Source organism: Echeneis naucrates, chromosome 6 (genome assembly GCF_900963305.1).
Source record: "Echeneis naucrates chromosome 6, fEcheNa1.1, whole genome shotgun sequence".
Classification (NCBI taxonomy): Eukaryota; Metazoa; Chordata; class Actinopteri; order Carangiformes; family Echeneidae; genus Echeneis; species Echeneis naucrates.
Genome location: NC_042516.1, coordinates 11,139,210 through 11,158,498, shown reverse-complemented (window position 1 = coordinate 11,158,498; position 19,289 = coordinate 11,139,210). Strand labels below are relative to the sequence as shown.

Here is a 19,289-nt window from a genome sequence, read left to right as displayed (position 1 = left end):
GTTTCTTTATTCTTTACATTTTTCATGTTTTATTATTACACCATCTTCCTTGTTACAAGAAAATCTCGGCAGCAGGGTGTTAAGCACAGTAAGCATTAACAGCAGCTCTCTCTGCACTGAAGCTTGACATATTAACTGTAGATCAACTGTTGATACAGACATAAGAGATCTGAGTTTGGGACATGCTTTTTTGGGACATTTTGTATTTCCATTAAAGCAACTGCACACATCTCTGTCGTCAACATCCTGTTATGCACTCACCATCAGATTTCCTCAAAAGTTTTGAAAGACATTATTTGTCATTTCATTTGACTATTACTGATAAGTCAGAAAAAAGTAAGCGCAACCAACTATTTGCGCAAACAATAGTGACATGTAAAGCACTGTTACTTTTAAACATTTTATTTTCCATTACCACACTTTGGATGATTTTAAGTAGCCTGTCTGCCACCTGCAGTACAGTCTTTTTTAAAAAACAGAGGTTACTGTGAGGTTCTAAGTTTTAACATTGCTACATTGCCAGCATTAGCATTGGCAGCTGTTGACCGGTTTTGCCAAAAGCCACAGTCAGTGTTGCTCTCAAATAAAGAGGTTATAATCTGCCATCTGAACAGTTACTTATTCAGTGCAGTCTGGAAACTCTGTGCCAGAAAGTGACACTATTCTTTACTTCACCGTAGAATAGAGAAAGAAATGCTGCGTTTGCAATGTTTCTTCTAGGTGGGTAAGTGGATAGCTTTTAATGCTAATAATGGCTAAGTATGGTGAAACTTATTAATAGTAAATTTTAAAGTTCACTTTTTTAAATATAGTTGTTCAAATTATCTGATTAAATCTTTTTTGGTTTTTCATTGGCTAAAACTTTCCTAAAACTTCTCCACAGTTCCAGTTGACATAGCTCAGCAGGGACCTGTTCCACAAATATTCATTTTAAGATAATATCAAACAGAATTATTTTAAAATAATAATGATGGAAGATTACAAAATACTTTCCAAGACCAAGAGGATTATATTTTGAAAGGATCTGATGTTCAAAATATTTCACAGATTTTTTTAAATTTTCCAACCTTTGGACAAATGAAGGAACTGGAGTTTGAATATTGGATGGTATAAGATAATACAGTTTGCTGTCAATAATGTTGATCATGTTAAAACTCATAGATAAGTGATTCAGCAACAAAAAGCTGCTTCTAAATATTTAAACACAATCACCAGAGATGGATGATTGACCCATTTACTGACTATATATACAGCACTGATATGCAGCCTTTAATAGTGGAAACTAATTTGTTACAGTGTTTTGTGAAGTTATGAGACAGACACCATGAATGGAAATGCAGAAAGTCCAGGTTACGTTTTAATAACAGAGGTAAAAACAGGAATTGCGATAATAGTCATCATCACTATCATCATTTATGGACAGCAAGTAGAATTGGCCAGTATAAAAGACAAATATGTCAATGATGATTTACACAGATTAAAAAAGAGTTTACAAAGGGAGGTTAATATTAGGTCAAAATATGTCAAACAGACCAAAGCTATACAGTACAAAGTTATTCAGTTTTTTCCTTCAGTTAATCAGGGGATTTCTGTAAAAAAATTATATCCGACTGTTCTTTCAAGGTAGTTTTCTTAGACAACAAAACACAAGTTTGTTTGAAAATGTTTATCTTCTGTGATTGGGGTCATCCTCCATGAAAAAACATGAAGGGATATATAGAAATCCTCAGATGATATGCATGCAATCAGGACAGTGGTCAAAAGGAGAGCCTCTTAAAACAATAAATTATTTACAATAACAGTCATCAACAATGGGCAAAGCATTACAATTGAAATTTGCAATACAAAATATCTGATTGTCAGTTACTTATATAATATTTAGATTCACATGAACCTGCCCTAACGGTGAATAACACAATTATCAAAGCATGTACGGCCATAGTAGTTGAATGTCATTTAAATCAGTTTTATGGTCTTATCGCACACACAGGTTCTCACATAAAACACCATCAATGGATTGAGCTATATGTGACTGAAGATTTAATATGAAGTAAAATCTTTCATCCATTTCTTTACACCTTTTATAAATAAATTATGGTCCATGTCAAATTATCCTAATTGTTGTTATCTAGGTGATATTGGTAATGATTAAAATAGTCTACAATCATGCCTTATGAACAGTTGATATTTGGTTTATTGCTTGTTTTTTTTAGTTATTTACAGGCAAGTTCTAATCAACAGCTGAATTGCTACCCAGGTGGGAAACACAAAGTTCCTTTTATAAACCAAACCCAAAGCATCTATGTGTTCTTTAAAACTTCAACAATAAACTAATTTAACACTTACTTTGAATTTATGACAGGTGTGTGGCTGTAATAAAACGTACAATGAAGAGATCATTCTTAAATAAAGTATTTTGACCCGTTAGCTATTTAGTTTGGGGAGATATGTCCGTGCTTTTGATATATGATGTGAATATGCTGTGCATCTATTTTTGCTGACTTCCTCTGCTGTTATTATTTGTCATGGATTATTCAAAGCACTTCCCCATCATTTCAAAACACTTGGACAAAAGGGATGTATCACTGTGGTATTTTGCACAATACTACAATGAGACAACTAATAATAAAAGTCATTCAAATCAAATTGTAACAGGTGACATGTTCCAGTTTGAGATTATGTAGTTTGTTTTGAGGGTCTGCTATGAAAAGAACAGCAAAAGCTGAAAAAAGTTAGTTGGTATATAAAATTACAATTGCTATGTACATTTATAGTATATGTTTGTTAATATATATCAGAAGCAACCTTATAACTCAGCATCAGAAACTGACTTCTCTTTACTCCGACTCGTGACCATTGAGTTTGTGTAAGTGTAAGAACGAGAAACCTCTTCCTGGAAGGCATTCTCCAGTACATTCAGGATGGATTTGCGGACTTTATCCTTGAAATCTTGGCCCATGAACACGTACAGCAGCGGGTTCAGGCAGCTGTTGAGGAACGCCAGGCTGGTGGCTATAGGGACACCGATAACAATGACATGGTTTAATATTTCACTTGAATGATCTGCCGTGTGATTGACCATCTCAATGAGAACCATGATGTGATAAGGAGCCCAGCAGAGGAAAAAAGTGGTGATAACAGCTGCAATGATCTTAAAGGGCCGACTTGACTGGCTGGCCAGAGTGCGGTTCCTCCTGAGACGATGGATTATCACAGCGTAGGAGGAGACAATGACTGTGAAGGGGACAACAAATCCAAGGAGAAAGCGGGTTGTGGTCATAGCTTGATGACGAAACCGTCGGAGCTCGACAACAGATGGTGTTTCATAATCATCAGAAAGACCATAGTTGGTGAAGCAGTTGATGATCTTTTCATTATTTGGTGCAGTGTCTCTGAAAACGAAGTATGGAGCGCTGAGAATCAGAGCCAATACCCAAACACCCAGGCTCACGTAGGAGGCCTTACGGACACTTCGGTGGTTCTGGGCCCAGACAGGAGAAACCACTGACACACATCTGTCCACGCTGATCACCACCAGGATGTAGACACTGGCGAACATGTTCAGAAAGCTTATGGTGCTGTTCAGTTTACACATGAAGTTGCCAAAAGGCCAGTGGAAATTCATGGCTGTGTATGTCACACTCAATGGGAGGAATGCTGTGAAGAGGAAATCAGCCACAGCGAGGTTGAGGAACCAAACTGTGTTAACAGTTTTCTTCATCTTGAACCCGGTGACCCAGATAACCACTCCATTCCCGAGCACACCGAGAACGAAAGCCAGGCAGTAAACAATCAGAGACATGATGTTGAGGGACTTTCTCAGCTCGGCATGCTCAGTGTAGTCATATTCGTCATCATCGTAATACAAAGAACCATTACTTCCGGGGTCATCTGTCGCATTTACAACATAGAAAAGGGCAGTCAGTAGAGCTTCCATCATTCTCTTAGAACCTGCAATAAGAAAAAACAAACAAACAAACAAACAAACACAAAAAGAAAAAAACAAACAAACCCAAAAAACAATAAATATAGTTAAACGTTTGCTCAATTTTACTTTTCCTATGGTATCCACATGAAAATGCACATTTAAACTTTCTCTGTCTATGGCTGTTCATCACCAGGCCCAGAGATGTTCACAGAGACATGACATGGACTGTGCAATCACGGGGCAGCAGTCCGGCTGCCTCACAGACCTTTTCATCACCCACAACACACATTAAGCCTTAGGTTAAGCCTTAATGACAGTTTGCCCAGAGCATCCCAACTTTGAGGTAATAATATGCTTTAAAATACCAAGGAGAAGAAAATAAACTGTTTGTGTGTGTGTGTGTTAGTTTTTTTCGCACAGCATGCAAAGTTGAACGACTCTTCCCATTAATTCTACATCAACGCATAAAACGGGAACACACTTTAATGACCAAACTTTGTCACTTGTTTGTTTTTGCAAAGTTATGATCATCTTAACTACACAAAATAAAAACCACTACATTTGAGTGTCCACACAGAAACGGCCCAAAGCTTTCATCTGAACACTTAAATCTCTTTTAAGGAGTCAAGAATCCTGCTGATATGATGCCTTATAAACGATATGAACATCGGACGGATGTTTTCCAGAAAAACAAAAACTCGTTTTGCTAGCTGCTTCTTAACGACTTCTGGTTGACTAAAGTGGGGTTTCCAAGATTAAAGAAGAGACTATACCTTTGTGAAAGCTCCGGTCCGGCAGCTCCGGATCTGTCCCACCGCTCCGAGGAAACTGAGGAGCTGTGGTCCAGGACTCCTTAAAAATGTGACGTCATCCCGCACGTCTAGGCGGCCCCAAACAGCAGCCTCTCACCGCCCCCCATCACACTTTACAAAAAACACCAGAGTGTGTGTCTGTAATCCAAAGACATCAGATGCAAAACGTTGTGATGGACGCCCCATGCTGTAGCCTTTATTTCTTCAGAAGTTATGAACAACACAATGTGATGGTGCCCTGGCTCTGCTTGTGTTGTGTCTCCCTTCAGTTCCTCTTCCAGGTGGAGTTCAGTGGGGTGGCTGCTGGATGTGGCTTGTCCATTGATGTTTTATTTAGGATCAGCGTTCCCCATTTTCGATCTCTCATTCAGCTGCTGGACCTCCCCTTTGCACCTCGTAGCTTTCTTTTGTTTGGTGAATGACCAAATAAAAATGATTGTTCTTCTACGGTTCAACGGTTTTGACACTAAAATGGCCAACAAACACAGCAGTATTGTTACTGGAATGATGCACCTTTAGATAATCTTGTATGGTGAAAAGTAAAGACAAGTAAAAGAAACCACGCAAAAGAGTTCATGAGTTGCAACACTAACAAGATACCGAAAATGGCTCAGCTGATTCCGAATGAATGATGAGATAAAACAACAGGACAAGGCCCAATCCTACAGGTTACCTCACAGCTGAAGTAGCGTCAGAATAAATTGTGGGTTGTTGAGATGACTACTTGAGACACAGTGAAGCTGTGACTTCTCATGTCCACCAATGATCCTGCTGTGTAATCTGTTTTTCGCTATGCGGATTGAGCTCATGTTTGCTTGAGGTTAAGTGGAATTGCTCTGTGTTGACAGTTTGAATAGTCATCTGATCTTGTATAAGAAAGTCATCAGGGACGGCAGTAGCTCAGTGGGATGGGACTTGGGTTGGGAACCGTAGGGTCACTGGTACAAGTCCCAGCCCAGAGAAAGTGCGAAGTGTGGAGTCCAGTCCACCTCCAGGGAACTGCCGAGGTGCCCTTGAACGAGGCACTGTCCCCCAAACTGCTGAGCAATAGCCTTCACACTGAAAACATGTTTGCATGTTTGCATGATATAGTATGTGGTTGTTCTCTCTCAGAGTGCATTAATCTCAGGGTGTCTGCAAATGTTCTTCTTTATCAGTATCCTGTTTCACAGTTAAAGTGATTTAAGAGAAATACTAATAAACTGGGAAATCTATGCAAGTAAACACCAAGAAATTTATGTGCTTTGGTATGCACATGGGATAAAAAAAAAAGAATCCTTGCATAGGATGAGATGTTCAATAGGAAAGAACCAGCGAGGATACAAAGCCTATATGCACCCTTGCTCTTGCTCCACAACTATCACCATCAACTTGATAGTCCTAAAACTGATCTTTTAGAACTTTTGATTTAGTGAATGTGGAATTCCTCGCAACAATACCTACTGTAGAATTTTTAAATCTTCAGGAAGTCATAGTAACAGTAGACTACAATAATAAGAACAATATGGACATGGGAAGTATTGGCTGGAGAGGCTGAAAATCTGTCTCATGTCCCAGGGTAGAGCCCTACCTTTCAGTGGGGAACGTCATGCTCATATGTCCTCCCACATAGTTCTCTCTTTCTCTTGCAAGCCACACTACCCACACATTCATACATGTGTGAACTGCATATATATCTTTCCTTCTGCCAGGATTTTCCATGGAGGAAATGCAAAATCAGCAGTTTCCTGAATCTGTTTCTTGTGTGATTCATTACATTTAATGAATAACTGCGATGACCTTAAAGCAGAAGTGTCACCAAGATACTTCTCAGGACAGGATCTTGTTTCATATTCAGCAACAAAATCTAGATATGAATATTCTATTGGGGAAAGACAAAACAAAGGACTGACCTCATGTTATTATACATTAACCATTGGCCATTTTTTACCAAAATTCAGCAGAAGAACAGAATTGACCAACAAAATAGTTATCTCTGGATCTCTGGATTGGAAAGAGTGATGAATGGATTTTCTTGGATTACTATCATAATAATGTCTCAAATCAAATCAAAGATGCTTCTCAGTGAATATGATGGTTTAACTTCTTCACACCGTAAAAAACCACAGGACTCAATGAGCTGATCACGTGCACAGTGTGAGCTGCTTTAACCTGCCCAACCCAAAAACCGAGTCCCCTGCTAATGCACACACATACCACACTGGAACCGCGTCCTGCTAAGAGTCCAGATGTGAGGGGGAGGAAGGAAGAAAAGAGAGAGGGGGAAGAGAAAGAAGGAGGGGGTAAACGAGCAAGAAACACTGCATGACTGTGTGTATGTGTATGTGCCTCTGCTTGAGCTCAGAGTGTGAATGTGTAGGTAGGAGGATGTTTTTTTGTTGCTTTTTTTTTTTTTTGCGTAGGCCACATAAATTAAATGAAAAAAAAAAGATCTCTCCAACTGAGAGGTCTGTTGGTTTAGGGGATCAGTATCAATGCACTCTTACAACAGGAAACTGTTTAAAAATCAGTCGGCCCAGTTATTGCCTTCATTGCCTCTACATTGTACAGTTTGGCTCCTATTTGTAATGCTAAATAACATGCCAGTTTTAGCTAAAGTCTAGACAGCATGACTACTTTGTTTAATTTGGTCCTGATCCTCTTTTGCAATACAGCTTTTCATTTCTGTTCTAAAATGTGTGGGGTTTTTTTTTTTACTTTTCTTGAGTCTCATAACAGCACTGAAAGGCAGAGCATTTTGCTGCTGTCTGTAGGGGATATTAATAGCTAACCCAAGGCTATAGTTTGAGGGAAGCCTTCTGAGCGCCAGGGCTTGCCAGAGTTCTTGATTTACCAACCAAACGTGCAATTATGTGTGCGCCACACAAATACCAATTTGGGTGTGTAAAACAACGAGCTGAGGTTTAAAGGGAATTTAGTTTGAGCGGTGGGTGACAAATGTAGTTGGAGTTTTGGGGTTTATTATTCACTGCAGCAGATGGGAAGGTGGGGAATCACCTGAAAGGCCCGAATAAAATGTCCGTATGTTGGTGTGACTTTGTGTGTGGTACAGCGAAGTACTAATGACATACTCCAGCTCAGAGTGTCACAGTTATACACCCTGTATTTTCGTTCTTGTTGAGAGCAAAACACTGAGCTCACAGCATTTCCAATTCCACACCTCCATTTGCAGGGGGCCAGGGTGAAGTGGCGCTGTATTATCTATTATAGTGACACACAAATAGCAGAAATCTTCTGCAAAGGTTTGTTGACCTTGTTGTGGTGTTGACTGGAAATCGAACCCTCTGTCTCACAGTTGTGGAGAGGTCAGGAATTTTGTTTTCAAGTCAAAACTGGTGCCAACGCCTTCGTTCGTATGGCCCGGTGACAGGTTTTTCCATGAAATACACCACACACAAGGGAAAAAGGCTGAACCTCAATAACTTAAACCACTTCCTTACATTGGTCCCAGCCTTCCACCGCAATGGCTGGTCTCCCCCAGCTGACCTAAGGGATATGAATAATTAGCCTGGGCACTCTCTGACAGAAAACAAGCCTGGCAATGAATGAACTAGATGGATCCTTGACACAGCACTCTGTATGTTTGAGGATATTTTTGGGTACAGTTGAATGTTGGGGGGGGTGGCTAGAAATGTTTAAATATGCAGGAAAACCAGATTGTGAAACAAATGAAAGTTTTTGGACATTTCATATATTGTAAGTGAGTGTTAGGGAGGCAAACACTTGAAAGAACTTCTGAAAGCTGTTTAACAGATGTGTAGCTCAACAGAAATCTGGATGTCACATGTAACAGAGACATTTCCTCCTTTGAACGATTTGCTCTCTTTACATTTATTGCAGTTTTTAATTATTTTGGCAGTTCTCCGAAAAAATGCCACTAGGGGTTGCTATAAAGGCTTCTAGCCGCAATCCTTCTGTTGAAAACACAATGAAAAAAGATCTCTCTACAGTCAACACAACAATGCAAGCATAGATTTTTTTTTTTTTTTAATCTTCACAGAGAAGTACATTTTGTGGCAGGCTGTACCACGCTGTCGAAATTATTCACAGACAAGAGAGACAAGCAATGATATGCAGGTCTGAGGAGGAATGAGGCTGACAGTGCCACACAGTCATGAAGGAGGGAAAACTTGCCTGTGCTAGATGGGAATGTGTTATATTTTAGTCTTAAGTGTATAATCATAGGGTTTGAGTAAATGTACCCTCACATTTAAATGTTTTCCTGTCTAGTACTGATAAACACCTATGCTCATGCCCAACAGAACCTGGTGCCCATGTCTCCATTCTGAAACATTGACTCAGCAATGAAATTAAGTTTTGCAATGTTGGATGACTGAGAGTGCTGGATTTCTCAGATATGTAATACCCAGATAGCACTGAAGGTTGAAGATATTTTATTCTTCTAACCTTTTTAAATTGTGCATCTGCCTCCAAAACATGCATGGCTATAAGGAAAATGTAGCAATGCAAAGACACATATGTTATGTGTTAATATAAATCAATGTCGGCATAGGTTCATTAACTGATGATTCAAACTGCATTCTGTTTTTAACCATGTTAGATTTCCTTACATCTACTATAACTATAGAGAAAGCCACATTTTTGCAAAAATGTTTATCATATGGTCGTGGGGTGTTGCAACATAGCCTCAAACTGTGTTTTTCCAGGAAGCAGCTTACAGGATAAGATAACGTGTTTAACCTTACAAGGACTCTTATCTTGCATTTAAAAGAAAACACGCCAAATATAATCTATTTGAAATTGCTCACAAAAAACTCAAAAAAAAAAAAAAAAAACCAACCCCAAACCAAAAAGCAACCTCATAAACTGAGCTGACTGTGAGCTTTGTAACGCAGGGAAATTCCAAATACGACTGTTTGTAATTCAGTTTGTCTCCTTGATTGTTTCCACGCGAAATTTATTCCCCCTAGTTATTTTCACATTATTGAAATGTACATTAAACTGTTTCAAATATTTTCATTAGGAAAGAGGTTCAGGAAAGAGGTTCAGTACCAATAGAGCAAATTGTGCTAAATCAGGCTTCCTTTAGATTTCCTGTGTGTGTATGCTGTACATTAAACCTCCGGGGAAATGTAACACATGTTTAGTGTTTCAGGTGTATCTCTGACGATATAAGACCTTGAGAAAAAGGAGATAAGAGGACTAAAATACCTGAAACCAGGAGGGTGACACATTTACTTGTAAGCCAGACAGACGGAAGGCATGAGGCTTTTCCTTCTTCTGACTCTCCTCGGAGGGGCAGGTATAGTAAAGAACTGACAGAGACTGTAAAGCATAATTATGGGGCTTCAGGTGATACCACAGAAGAAGAATGTTTAAAAGATTTATGATAGAAGCGAATTCACTGATTTTCTGATGTGTTTGTTTGTCTCTATTCCACCTTTATAATGTGAATAGCTGCCCTGGAGGAAGATGACAAAATTGTTGGAGGGTACGAGTGTCCAAAAAACTCTGTGCCATACCAAGTGTCTCTTTTCACTGGGTACAACTTTTGTGGTGGGACTCTCCTCTCAGATGAGTGGGTGCTCTCTGCTGCACACTGCAAACCAAAGTGAGAAGGGTGATCAATCTCATATTTTGACTGCATGTTGACCAAAATGCTGGGATTTATGTCCTGTTCCTGATGATTTATGACTGAATCCTCAGTTGAATCTGGGTGTAGATAGTGATGTACGAGTGGCGCTATCTAACCTTCATGGCATTTTTAATCCTGTCAGGTCAAATGTAGAAGTTCGGCTGGGAGAGCACAACATCTGGGAACATGAGGGGACCGAGCAATACATTATGTCTGCCAAGTTTATCCGCCACCCTGACTACAACTCCCGCACACAGGACAGCGATATCATGCTCATCAAACTGAGTCGCCCTGCTACTCTGAACAGCTTTGTGCGTCCTGCAGCTCTCCCAACAAAATGTGCCAATGACGGGACAATGTGTAAAATCTCTGGATGGGGCAGTCTTCGTGCCAGCAATGACGGCTGTGAGTCGAAATGTTGGATATATTCATGGTTTGCCATTCCAAATTTACACATAAAATTATTCTGGTGTATTCTTATTGTGCCTTTTCTCAGCGAGATACCCTGATAAGTTGCAGTGCCTGGATGCCCCTCTCCTGAGTGATGATACATGCTTTAATGCCTATCCTTTCCAAATCACTGAGAACATGATCTGTGCTGGCTACTTGGAGGGAGGGAAGGACTCCTGTCAGGTAATATCCAAATCGTGGCAAATGCAGCACAAAACAGATACTGTTTGCATGTATCACTGGGGGGTAAGCCTCATCTTTTTATCCTCAGGGGGATTCTGGGGGTCCCATGATGTGTGATGGACAGCTCCAGGGAGTCGTCTCTTGGGGACATGGTTGTGCTCTGAGAAAGAAGCCGGGGGTGTACACCAAAGTTTGCAATTACATTTCCTGGATCAAAAACACTATGGCATCTGGTTGAGCAGCGAATGTATTAAAGAGTGCACAAGTGGCAACATCAATGTAATCAACAAGTGTGGTTTATGTAATGTGTCATTACACAAGCAATTATGAATGTGCACCCGCCACCCCAGCATACACACACACACACAAAAAAAACCCAAACCAAACCAAAAAAAACAAAAAAAAAACAAACACAAAACACATAAACAGACATGTTTTAACAACAAGTGTATGAAATAAAATATGTATGCTTACAGCTGCTGATGTCACTGGCATAATTCAAAACTTTGGTAAGCATGGCTGTAAATCTAAATCAAAAGCTTCTAAGAATGTGAACGCAAAAGCTGTCTCATGGATATAAACTCTGACTCAGAATGACTTTACAGTGAATGGGCAGGCATACTTCTTGCTCAACGATACCTCAGCAGAGCATGGTACCATTGAAGAACAAACTAGATATTTCAAATGCGTATCACCAAGGCCAAAAAAAGTGCTGCTACACTGCTCTCTGTGGGCTGGAACTGAAAAACATGTTGCACACTCTGGCCACCCTCCACAGTCACTTAGTATTGTGACATATAGTATTTATCCAGTTGACTATTCAGAAACTTTTTTTCTCTGCAATACTTCAAAACTTTATCCAGTATTTAGTGCAAATGTCATTTTATTTGGTGAAAATTACATGTTTTGCAGACTGAACAATGTCCTCAGGCCACTGCTCTTTAACTTTTGTGTGAAAAAGCATCAAGTGCAAATCAAACAGAATCAGGTGCCCATATGAAAATATTCCATTATAAAGCCCAAAAATGATTTAAGTGGATTCTGGTTGCCTGGGTGTGGCAGAGAGGAGAGGAGTGAGTCACCAAGCTTAACCGTGGAATGAAGCCTGGGACCTAATGAGGTCTCTGAAAACTGAGACACTACATTAAAAAAAAAGTTGCTCTGATCGCTACAAACCATTTTGCATGCTGCACATTTTTTGATTTTTTTGAAAACATTGCTTTGGACAGGATGTTGATTCTGGCAACATAAATGTCCATGTTTTGAGTCTTCCAGAATTCCACAAACCATATTCAGGAGCTACTTATAGGTTACGGCTTTATGGTAAGAAAGAGTCCATCTGCAGTGCCCTTAGGGAACATGTACTTGATGTGGACACAGATTTACAAAACCTCAGACTGTCAATCATTTACCAGCCACAAGTTGGAATCAGTCGAAATCAGTCCAAAAACAAGGAAAACAAAGCAAACAGCCAACAAGTTGACAAATGATGATATAATAATGTGCCATATCTAATAATAAGAATAAATGTACATATTCTATAATATTATCATATTCATTCATTATGCTGCACATGAACAGGATTCTGTGCTTCCTGGACTTATAAACAAGAAGATAATAATAATATTATCAGTTCTGAGGCGTATTGCAATCTACACCACCTCCCTCGCTCCAATTATCAGCTCACTTGGCTTCTCATATTGCAGCTAAGCTGAAAACACCCAGCTATACCTATGATTTCCACCCATCGGTCCTCTCGTCTCTCTCACATATCTGCATGGATGAAGGAGCCCAACTTTCATCCAAAACTCTAAGACTAAACTCCAAAGTCAACTTACCCAATTACTCTCTAGTATGATGTCATTATCAGAAGAGTGTCTTCATCACTTACCCTAACTAATGCTGCAAGAAACGTATTTGATGACCACATAAAAAAAAAAAAGATGTCTCATCTGACACTACAGAGGACCAGAGTACCACAGCACCACATCAGGACACCACAGAACTCTTGGTGCAGGCCTTAGTTAGCGTTTTAGCAGGCCTTCCTTTGTGCCCAGAGAAACCCTTACAGATGATCCTGAAAGCTGATCTTCAATCAGCCCATACGGTGAAGATGTTCCTCCACTACTCATCGACCTACGCTGGCTACCTGGGGTTAACACAATCAAATTCAAGTCCTTAAAGCCTTCACAACAACTTCTGGGTCTGCACCCATCTACTTGGACTCATAGAAACAGCTTTCTGTTCCTTCTTAGCCACTGCCTTCCTCCAATGAATGCAATCTGGAATTGCTATTCCCGCCAACACACATGCAGGCTAATGTCTGCTTCCCTGATGGTGGAACAAGCTACTGAATTTAATCAGCAGAAGATCCACTCCATTTTCAAGAATCTGTTGAAAAGTTATCTCCCCTGAGAGCTCCCCCTCGTCCCAAACCCTACACATGTCTAATGAGCACTTTTCTGCACTTTCATACACATTCTCCCACATTTACTCAAATCGGGTGGGACTTCATGCTGACACGAAAGCCTCCTACTTCACTGAAGCTTTACTGATGTCCCTCACAGAAAGGAACTTGCTTTGGAGCAAAGTGCCTGCCAAAACAGTTAACATCATATAATGACATTAAAGTAGACATGCGTATTTCAAGGGGAAACCTCTACGTATAATAGCATATTCAGTAAAGCAAGCCATTTCATCATCCCCTAAACACTGGCACAGCCTCTGTGCATGACATCAGCTGCCTGGTGGCTTCTATTTGAGTCGGACTTGAAGCGTGTTGATGGCTCAGGCCAGCTCCTGCGGCTAAGGGCGTGGACCCTCAGGAACATATTGACCCATAAAGAAACTCTACAGGGATAATCACATTTAATTCGGGACGATGGAGGAGAGTCACACAACCATTTTGGACAGTGTTTGTCTTTTGAAGTCAGAGATTAGTGGCAAAGAACGAGAACAAAGGTCAAGACTTTTACTTTAATTTGAGACACCAGCTTTGGTTCCTCTGCTAGGCTTCACAGCCCCCCCCAGCCTACCCACCCACCCTCACTTTGTCTGGGCTTGTGCTTCAAATAGGAACCAGCAGAGGGCAACCTCCAACTAGCTTCACTGCAGCCTGTGAGGTTTCTGATTGCTGAATATCTTCAGATTCTGTTCTACAGCTTCATTTGTTCTGCCAAGACAGTCTCTCTACTACTACAACTACTGAAATGAGCACATTTGTAATAATTTCCGGTCCCAGCCTAAAAGTTTGTACACACTTTCATATTCATTTTAATGGGAAAATATGGCCAAACTTTTCACTGGTACTGTGTGTACAAAGAATATATCTCTAAGCTGCAGGTGGTGAGTTAGAGATATCCAACAGAGTTGAATAACATAAGGTGTTACCAAAATGATCAAACAAACGTTTTAGAGGAAACAATTGCGAGAAAATGGAAAAAATATAGAGTTAATTTTGAGTGTATTAGGATAACTTAGGTTCTATAGCAGTCCTTGTTTATGGTACGGACATATGGTTTATCAACAGACACATTTTGAAATAGTGAAAACTGGATTCATCCCCTTCCATTGGACATCTGATTGAGGGAGCCTGAGTAATGCACTTCAGCAGCATTTCATCTGTCATTATACATTCATTAACCTTACCATAACTATTTTGAATAAAGCATTTGTCCATATTATTTGAGTATCCTTTGTCCCATTCAGGTTTTTGACGGGGCAATGTAAATACCAAAAATAAATAATATGTCCTCGCTGAAAAATCTATTTAAACAAATGGGTTGAGTAGCTCCCCATTGTTTTGTCTGTGTGGGAACGTCATCCTTGGGGAAACAAGTTTTTTTGAGGAGGTAACAAACTTGAGGTCTCCATAGCAAACGAAAAAAATAAAATCAAATCAAAATAAGTAGCCGTATTCCCTGCTCGCGTTGATTTGCCACCGCCTTCCTCCTGACGCACGTCTGAGTCAGCGGGGCGCGCGTAAAAGACAAAACTCCAGAGACGGAGGAGCGCACATGGCTCCATCTGGACCGCACTGAACTGTACAAGCACCAAACTGCAGGCCAGGACGTCCGACAGGAGACGCCGCAAGGGGGGACGTTTCATCAGGTAGGGTTAAAGATGAAATTCAAAAAAGAGACACATTTTCATTATTTTCAATTTGTGAATACAAATTGTTAAAACAGTCATAAACTTATATGATAATGCGATTTAAATGAAAACGGAATGCTCTGTGTGGAATCATCACGCTTAAAAAAATACAAACTTAAATGATAGCAAATTTCAGATTTCTGCTGAAGATTTCTTTCAGCGACATAAATGCTTATTTTCCTTTTTTTAGCCTATTTACTCTCATGTTACTTATTAATGTTTTTATATGATAAACTCAGATGGTATACAGTACAGGCCAAACGTTTGGAGACACTTTCCTATTCATTTGAATGAGAAGGTGTGTCCAAACTTTTGGCCTGTACTGTAGGTTCCTTTCACTTTTTTTTGACAAAAGATTTTTTTTAGCCTATTGTTTCTGGGGTAGTGCCAGTTGGCTAAGCTAAGCAGCAATATTAAAAAGTGCTAAAGATAAAAATATACTCAAGTTTGTTTAAATCATAATATAGCATGGATAAAAAATGATTTCATTCATCATAATAAATGAATAAAATCAGGTCAATCTTCTTTCGTTGCGCCTGCTTTGAACCAACTATGTCAACTATTCTAACTAATGGCACCTAAACTGTTAAATGTGTTTATATTATACGACTTAGTTGTTAGTGATACACATTCTTTGGTTGGCAGAAGTTGGTACATTAGTAAAAAATAAAAACACTGGAGCTAAAAGCACTTACATGTCTGAGAGCTATATTAGTTTTCCAACTTGTATAACTTCTAAACATGTATTCCAACAGTCCACATGAAACAGCAATTTGCATTTAATACACCCCTTTTCAAAACCACACTCCCATGAGCGTCATTTCAGCGTGTTGGTAGGAAACATCCCTTACACAAGGACAAGCAATGCTAAGATGTGTTGTCTCTTTGTTTGTCTAAGGTAAAGAAACACCATGGAGCTGAAACCTTTACTGAAGAAGCTGGGCTCAGTAGTCCGTGCCATCTTGACTTTTCTTTTTGCTCTGGTGGTTCTGGGTGTGATGGTCTGGGCCTATGTTAAAGGTTTCCAACTAGTGACCTCTGCGTATGGAATCATCTCATTTGGCTTTTATGGACTGCTCCTCTCTCTCCACATGCTGGTCCAGAGCTTCTTTGCCTTCATAGAACACCGGCGGATGAGAGCCAACACAGAACCATGCACATTTACCAAAACCATCGGCTTCACTATATCAGCTTACCAGGAGGACCCTGTCTATCTCAGGGAGTGTCTGAACTCCATCAGGGCTCTGAAATATCCTCCCGAACTGCTACGCATCATCATGGTGGTAGACGGGAACTCAGATGATGACCAGTATATGATGGACATGTTCAAAGAGGTGTTTATGGACCAAGATCCCGGCTGTTATGTGTGGAAGAACAACTACCATACATGGGACCCCACCAAGGCCCAGGGGGATGTGGAAACAGCCGCAGGGGACGATGCGGATTATGTTATGTTCGAGGACCCGCAGCAAAAAGAGGTAGAGCACTTGATCCAGAGCAAGAGGTGTGTGTGCATCATGCAGAAATGGGGCGGCAAGCGGGAGGTGATGTACACAGCGTTTAGAGCGCTTGGATCATCAGTTGACTACATACAGGTAACTCTTCCAATTTTTTTATTTATCCTCCAAAAATATTTCTTCAGCTAACACTACTTAAAAAAACATACAAAAAAAAAAAGACATTGTCACACAATTTTAACAACATGAATCTCTTTCTCCTTCCCCAGGTGTGCGACTCGGACACTAAGCTGGATCCTCTGGCCACAGTGGAACTGTGTAAGGTGCTTGAGAGCAACCCCAAGTATGGGGCTGTTGGAGGAGATGTGATGATCCTCAACTTGAAAGACTCATACATCAGCTTCATGAGCAGTCTGAGGTATTGGATGGCTTTCAACATCGAAAGATCCTGCCAGTCCTTCTTCAACTGTGTGTCCTGCATAAGTGGGCCTCTGGGTAAGGAAAAGGGATTTTCTCTGTGCACAAGTCGGTCAAAGAAGTAGTGATAGTCACCCTTAGTGTACTGTAGTAATCCACTGTAACTAATATTTCTTCTCTGTTTATGATTCCTTGAATGGCTCCATGAAGGTCTGTACAGGAATGATATACTCCAGCAGTTTTTGGAGTCTTGGTACAATCAGAAGTTTCTAGGAACTCACTGCACATTTGGCGACGACAGACATCTCACCAACCGAATGCTGAGCATGGGCTACGCTACCAAGTAAGAACCCTCTGAAATAACACAGATAGCCAAAAAAACTTCAGGTGATATTACAAAGGTCCTCTTTTCTTGTCATTTTCCTCAGATACACAGCGCGCTCCAAATGCTACACAGAGACGCCGGCCCAGTTTCTGCGCTGGCTCAACCAGCAGACTCGCTGGACAAAATCTTACTTCCGTGAGTGGCTCTACAATGCAATGTGGTGGCACAAACATCATCTCTGGATGACGTACGAGTCCATCATCTCAGGTGTATTCCCTTTCTTTGTCACCGCCACCATCATCCAGCTGTTTTGGATTGGCACGCTGTGGGACATCCTTTGGGTTCTGTGCTGCATCCAGCTGATTGGCTTGGTGAAAGCGGCTTACGCTTGCCTCCTGCGCCAGAGCATGGTGATGGTGTTCATGTCACTCTATTCAGTCCTGTACATGACCAGCCTGCTGCCTGCAAAGTATTTCGCTATTATCACCATGAACAAAAGCAGCTGGGGAACATCAGGCAGGCGTAAGATTGTAGGGAACTACATCCCCCTTCTCCCTCTGTCAGTGTGGGCAGCCATCTTATTAAGTGGGCTTGGGTACACAATATACAGGGAGAGTCAACTGGACTGGTCGACTCCAGCCAAGATAATGGAAACTAAGTTCCTTGTGTTTGGATGTGTAGCCTATATATGCTACTGGCTGCTAATGATATTCCTCTACTGGGCTTGGTTCCGCAGGTTATGTAGGAAACGGTCCCAAAAATATACGGTGACTGTGTAGGTCAGACACGACCAGTGAAGAACCAAGAGGTAGAAGTTGATTTATTCGAAATGTATTTTTCACTTTATTTTATAAGTTAGATTTTATTAATTTATTTTGTTTCAGATATTTGTAACTGATGGACAGGCATGTCTAATGCAGCCACAAAACTGTAAGAAAAAAAGGAATATTGGTAACTGGGATGAAACTAATAGCGTCAATATTACCAAAGCATCTTTGAACTAGGGCAAAATTATCACTAATATATAAGGACTCATATTTGTTTTAGGAGATGTTGTTGCACATTCAAGTGAAACTGTACTGAGAGCTTTGGGCTCATGCACTTCTCAGGTTTCTCTCTGTCAGATGTTGATGGAAGAGACAGCCTTCAATCAGATATTTATTTGTGATATATTAAGATGGGAGAACTGCTATTTAGCGAACATTCTTGTTTTGAAGGGTGTCAATAAGGAATCTGATTTGGTGTATTTTAAAAATATTCCGGCCATATCTCCATCAGTTTAGTCACCGTTACGTCAGCGCTGTTATAGTTATTGCACTGGATCCTGGCGAGCACTTTCTGCAGTGTAGCAGTTATGTTGTTGTGCTGTTAGTAAAACATCCAATTTGGCAAAAGGAAAAAAAAAATGCCATACCTCAAAAACTGGACAATGATATTGACACTTTGGCTGAGGACCAAAGTTGAAGACACTCACAGGGACAGATATTTCATTAAATAATTTAGCTGCCGTATACCGACTCTTGATATGTGAAGTATGGGTGCACTTGGTCAAATGCACTTTGTGTAATTTTGTATTACAGAGGAAAATGGACAACATTTGTCAGTATTGTATATATTTTGTATATGCATGTTATAAATTGTCTGAAAATGTGAACAAATTGATGGTTTTGGGAGCTTGGGTTGGGAAAAGGTGAGAAATAAAATATTTTTCCTACATGCACAGTTCTGTTTTCTGTTGTTTAAAATCAGCTGGTTTGCAGTGGTGACAGCAAATAGCACAATAAATCAGTTCTATTGCAAAGAAAGATACACCGTTATGTAAAACAGGTACAAGGTCCAAGGAAAACATACCATTAGCTCAAATGAGGCATCCTTCTCCTGTACATTAGGTGGTTGCTCACATCTGGATGACAGTTTGGTGGTGGGGTAGCTCCACACTACATTTACAGCTAATTCAAACTCTTTCCAA

The 19,289-nt window shown here is 40.3% G+C and overlaps 4 protein-coding genes across 4 annotated transcripts in view; 2 read left to right on the top strand and 2 right to left on the bottom strand.

Annotated features, from left to right (window-relative positions):
• Positions 1–1,329: 1,329 nt before the first annotated feature.
• On the bottom strand, positions 1,330–4,775 carry fpr1 (formyl peptide receptor 1). Its single transcript, XM_029505194.1, has 2 exons — positions 4,702–4,775; positions 1,330–3,951 (listed from the first exon to the last, which is right to left on the bottom strand). The coding sequence occupies exon 2, from the start codon at positions 3,938–3,940 to the stop codon at positions 2,807–2,809; it is 1,134 nt and encodes a 377-aa protein (XP_029361054.1). The 5' UTR covers positions 3,941–3,951; positions 4,702–4,775; the 3' UTR covers positions 1,330–2,806.
• A 2,170-nt stretch (positions 4,776–6,945) lies between these two features.
• LOC115045547 (trypsin-3-like) lies at positions 6,946–11,233 on the top strand. The gene is made up of 6 exons (XM_029505294.1): positions 6,946–7,022; positions 9,857–10,003; positions 10,159–10,312; positions 10,479–10,741; positions 10,833–10,969; positions 11,058–11,233. Exons 2-6 carry the CDS (start codon positions 9,964–9,966, stop codon positions 11,205–11,207), a joined length of 744 nt encoding a protein of 247 aa, XP_029361154.1. The 5' UTR covers positions 6,946–7,022; positions 9,857–9,963; the 3' UTR covers positions 11,208–11,233.
• Positions 10,169–19,289, bottom strand: part of spaca6 (sperm acrosome associated 6) — a 43,108-nt gene continuing 33,987 nt past the window's right edge. Inside the window, exon 13 of the mRNA XM_029505295.1 lies at positions 10,169–10,300. The gene's annotated coding sequence lies outside the window, so the exon portion shown is untranslated. The remainder of the gene's footprint in view (positions 10,301–19,289) is intronic.
• On the top strand, positions 16,033–18,099 carry has1 (hyaluronan synthase 1). The gene is made up of 4 exons (XM_029505292.1): positions 16,033–16,716; positions 16,848–17,073; positions 17,206–17,338; positions 17,424–18,099. Exons 1-4 carry the CDS (start codon positions 16,033–16,035, stop codon positions 18,097–18,099), a joined length of 1,719 nt encoding a protein of 572 aa, XP_029361152.1.

What these genes read in the sequence shown, in the direction of transcription:
- fpr1 (XM_029505194.1), bottom strand. Translation starts at nt 3,940, where the DNA reads ATGATGGAAGCTCTACTGACTGCCCTTTTCTATGTTGTAAATGCGACA.
- LOC115045547 (XM_029505294.1), top strand. Translation starts at nt 9,964, where the DNA reads ATGAGGCTTTTCCTTCTTCTGACTCTCCTCGGAGGGGCAG. An exon ending in TCGTGCCAGCAATGACGGCT is followed by an intron (nt 10,742 to 10,832) that starts GTGAGTCGAAAT and finishes GCCTTTTCTCAG; the next exon opens with CGAGATACCCTGATAAGTTG. An exon ending in GAGGGAAGGACTCCTGTCAG is followed by an intron (nt 10,970 to 11,057) that starts GTAATATCCAAA and finishes TTTTATCCTCAG; the next exon opens with GGGGATTCTGGGGGTCCCAT.
- has1 (XM_029505292.1), top strand. Translation starts at nt 16,033, where the DNA reads ATGGAGCTGAAACCTTTACTGAAGAAGCTGGGCTCAGTAGTCCGTGCC. An exon ending in CATCAGTTGACTACATACAG is followed by an intron (nt 16,717 to 16,847) that starts GTAACTCTTCCA and finishes CTCCTTCCCCAG; the next exon opens with GTGTGCGACTCGGACACTAA. An exon ending in AGCATGGGCTACGCTACCAA is followed by an intron (nt 17,339 to 17,423) that starts GTAAGAACCCTC and finishes CATTTTCCTCAG; the next exon opens with ATACACAGCGCGCTCCAAAT.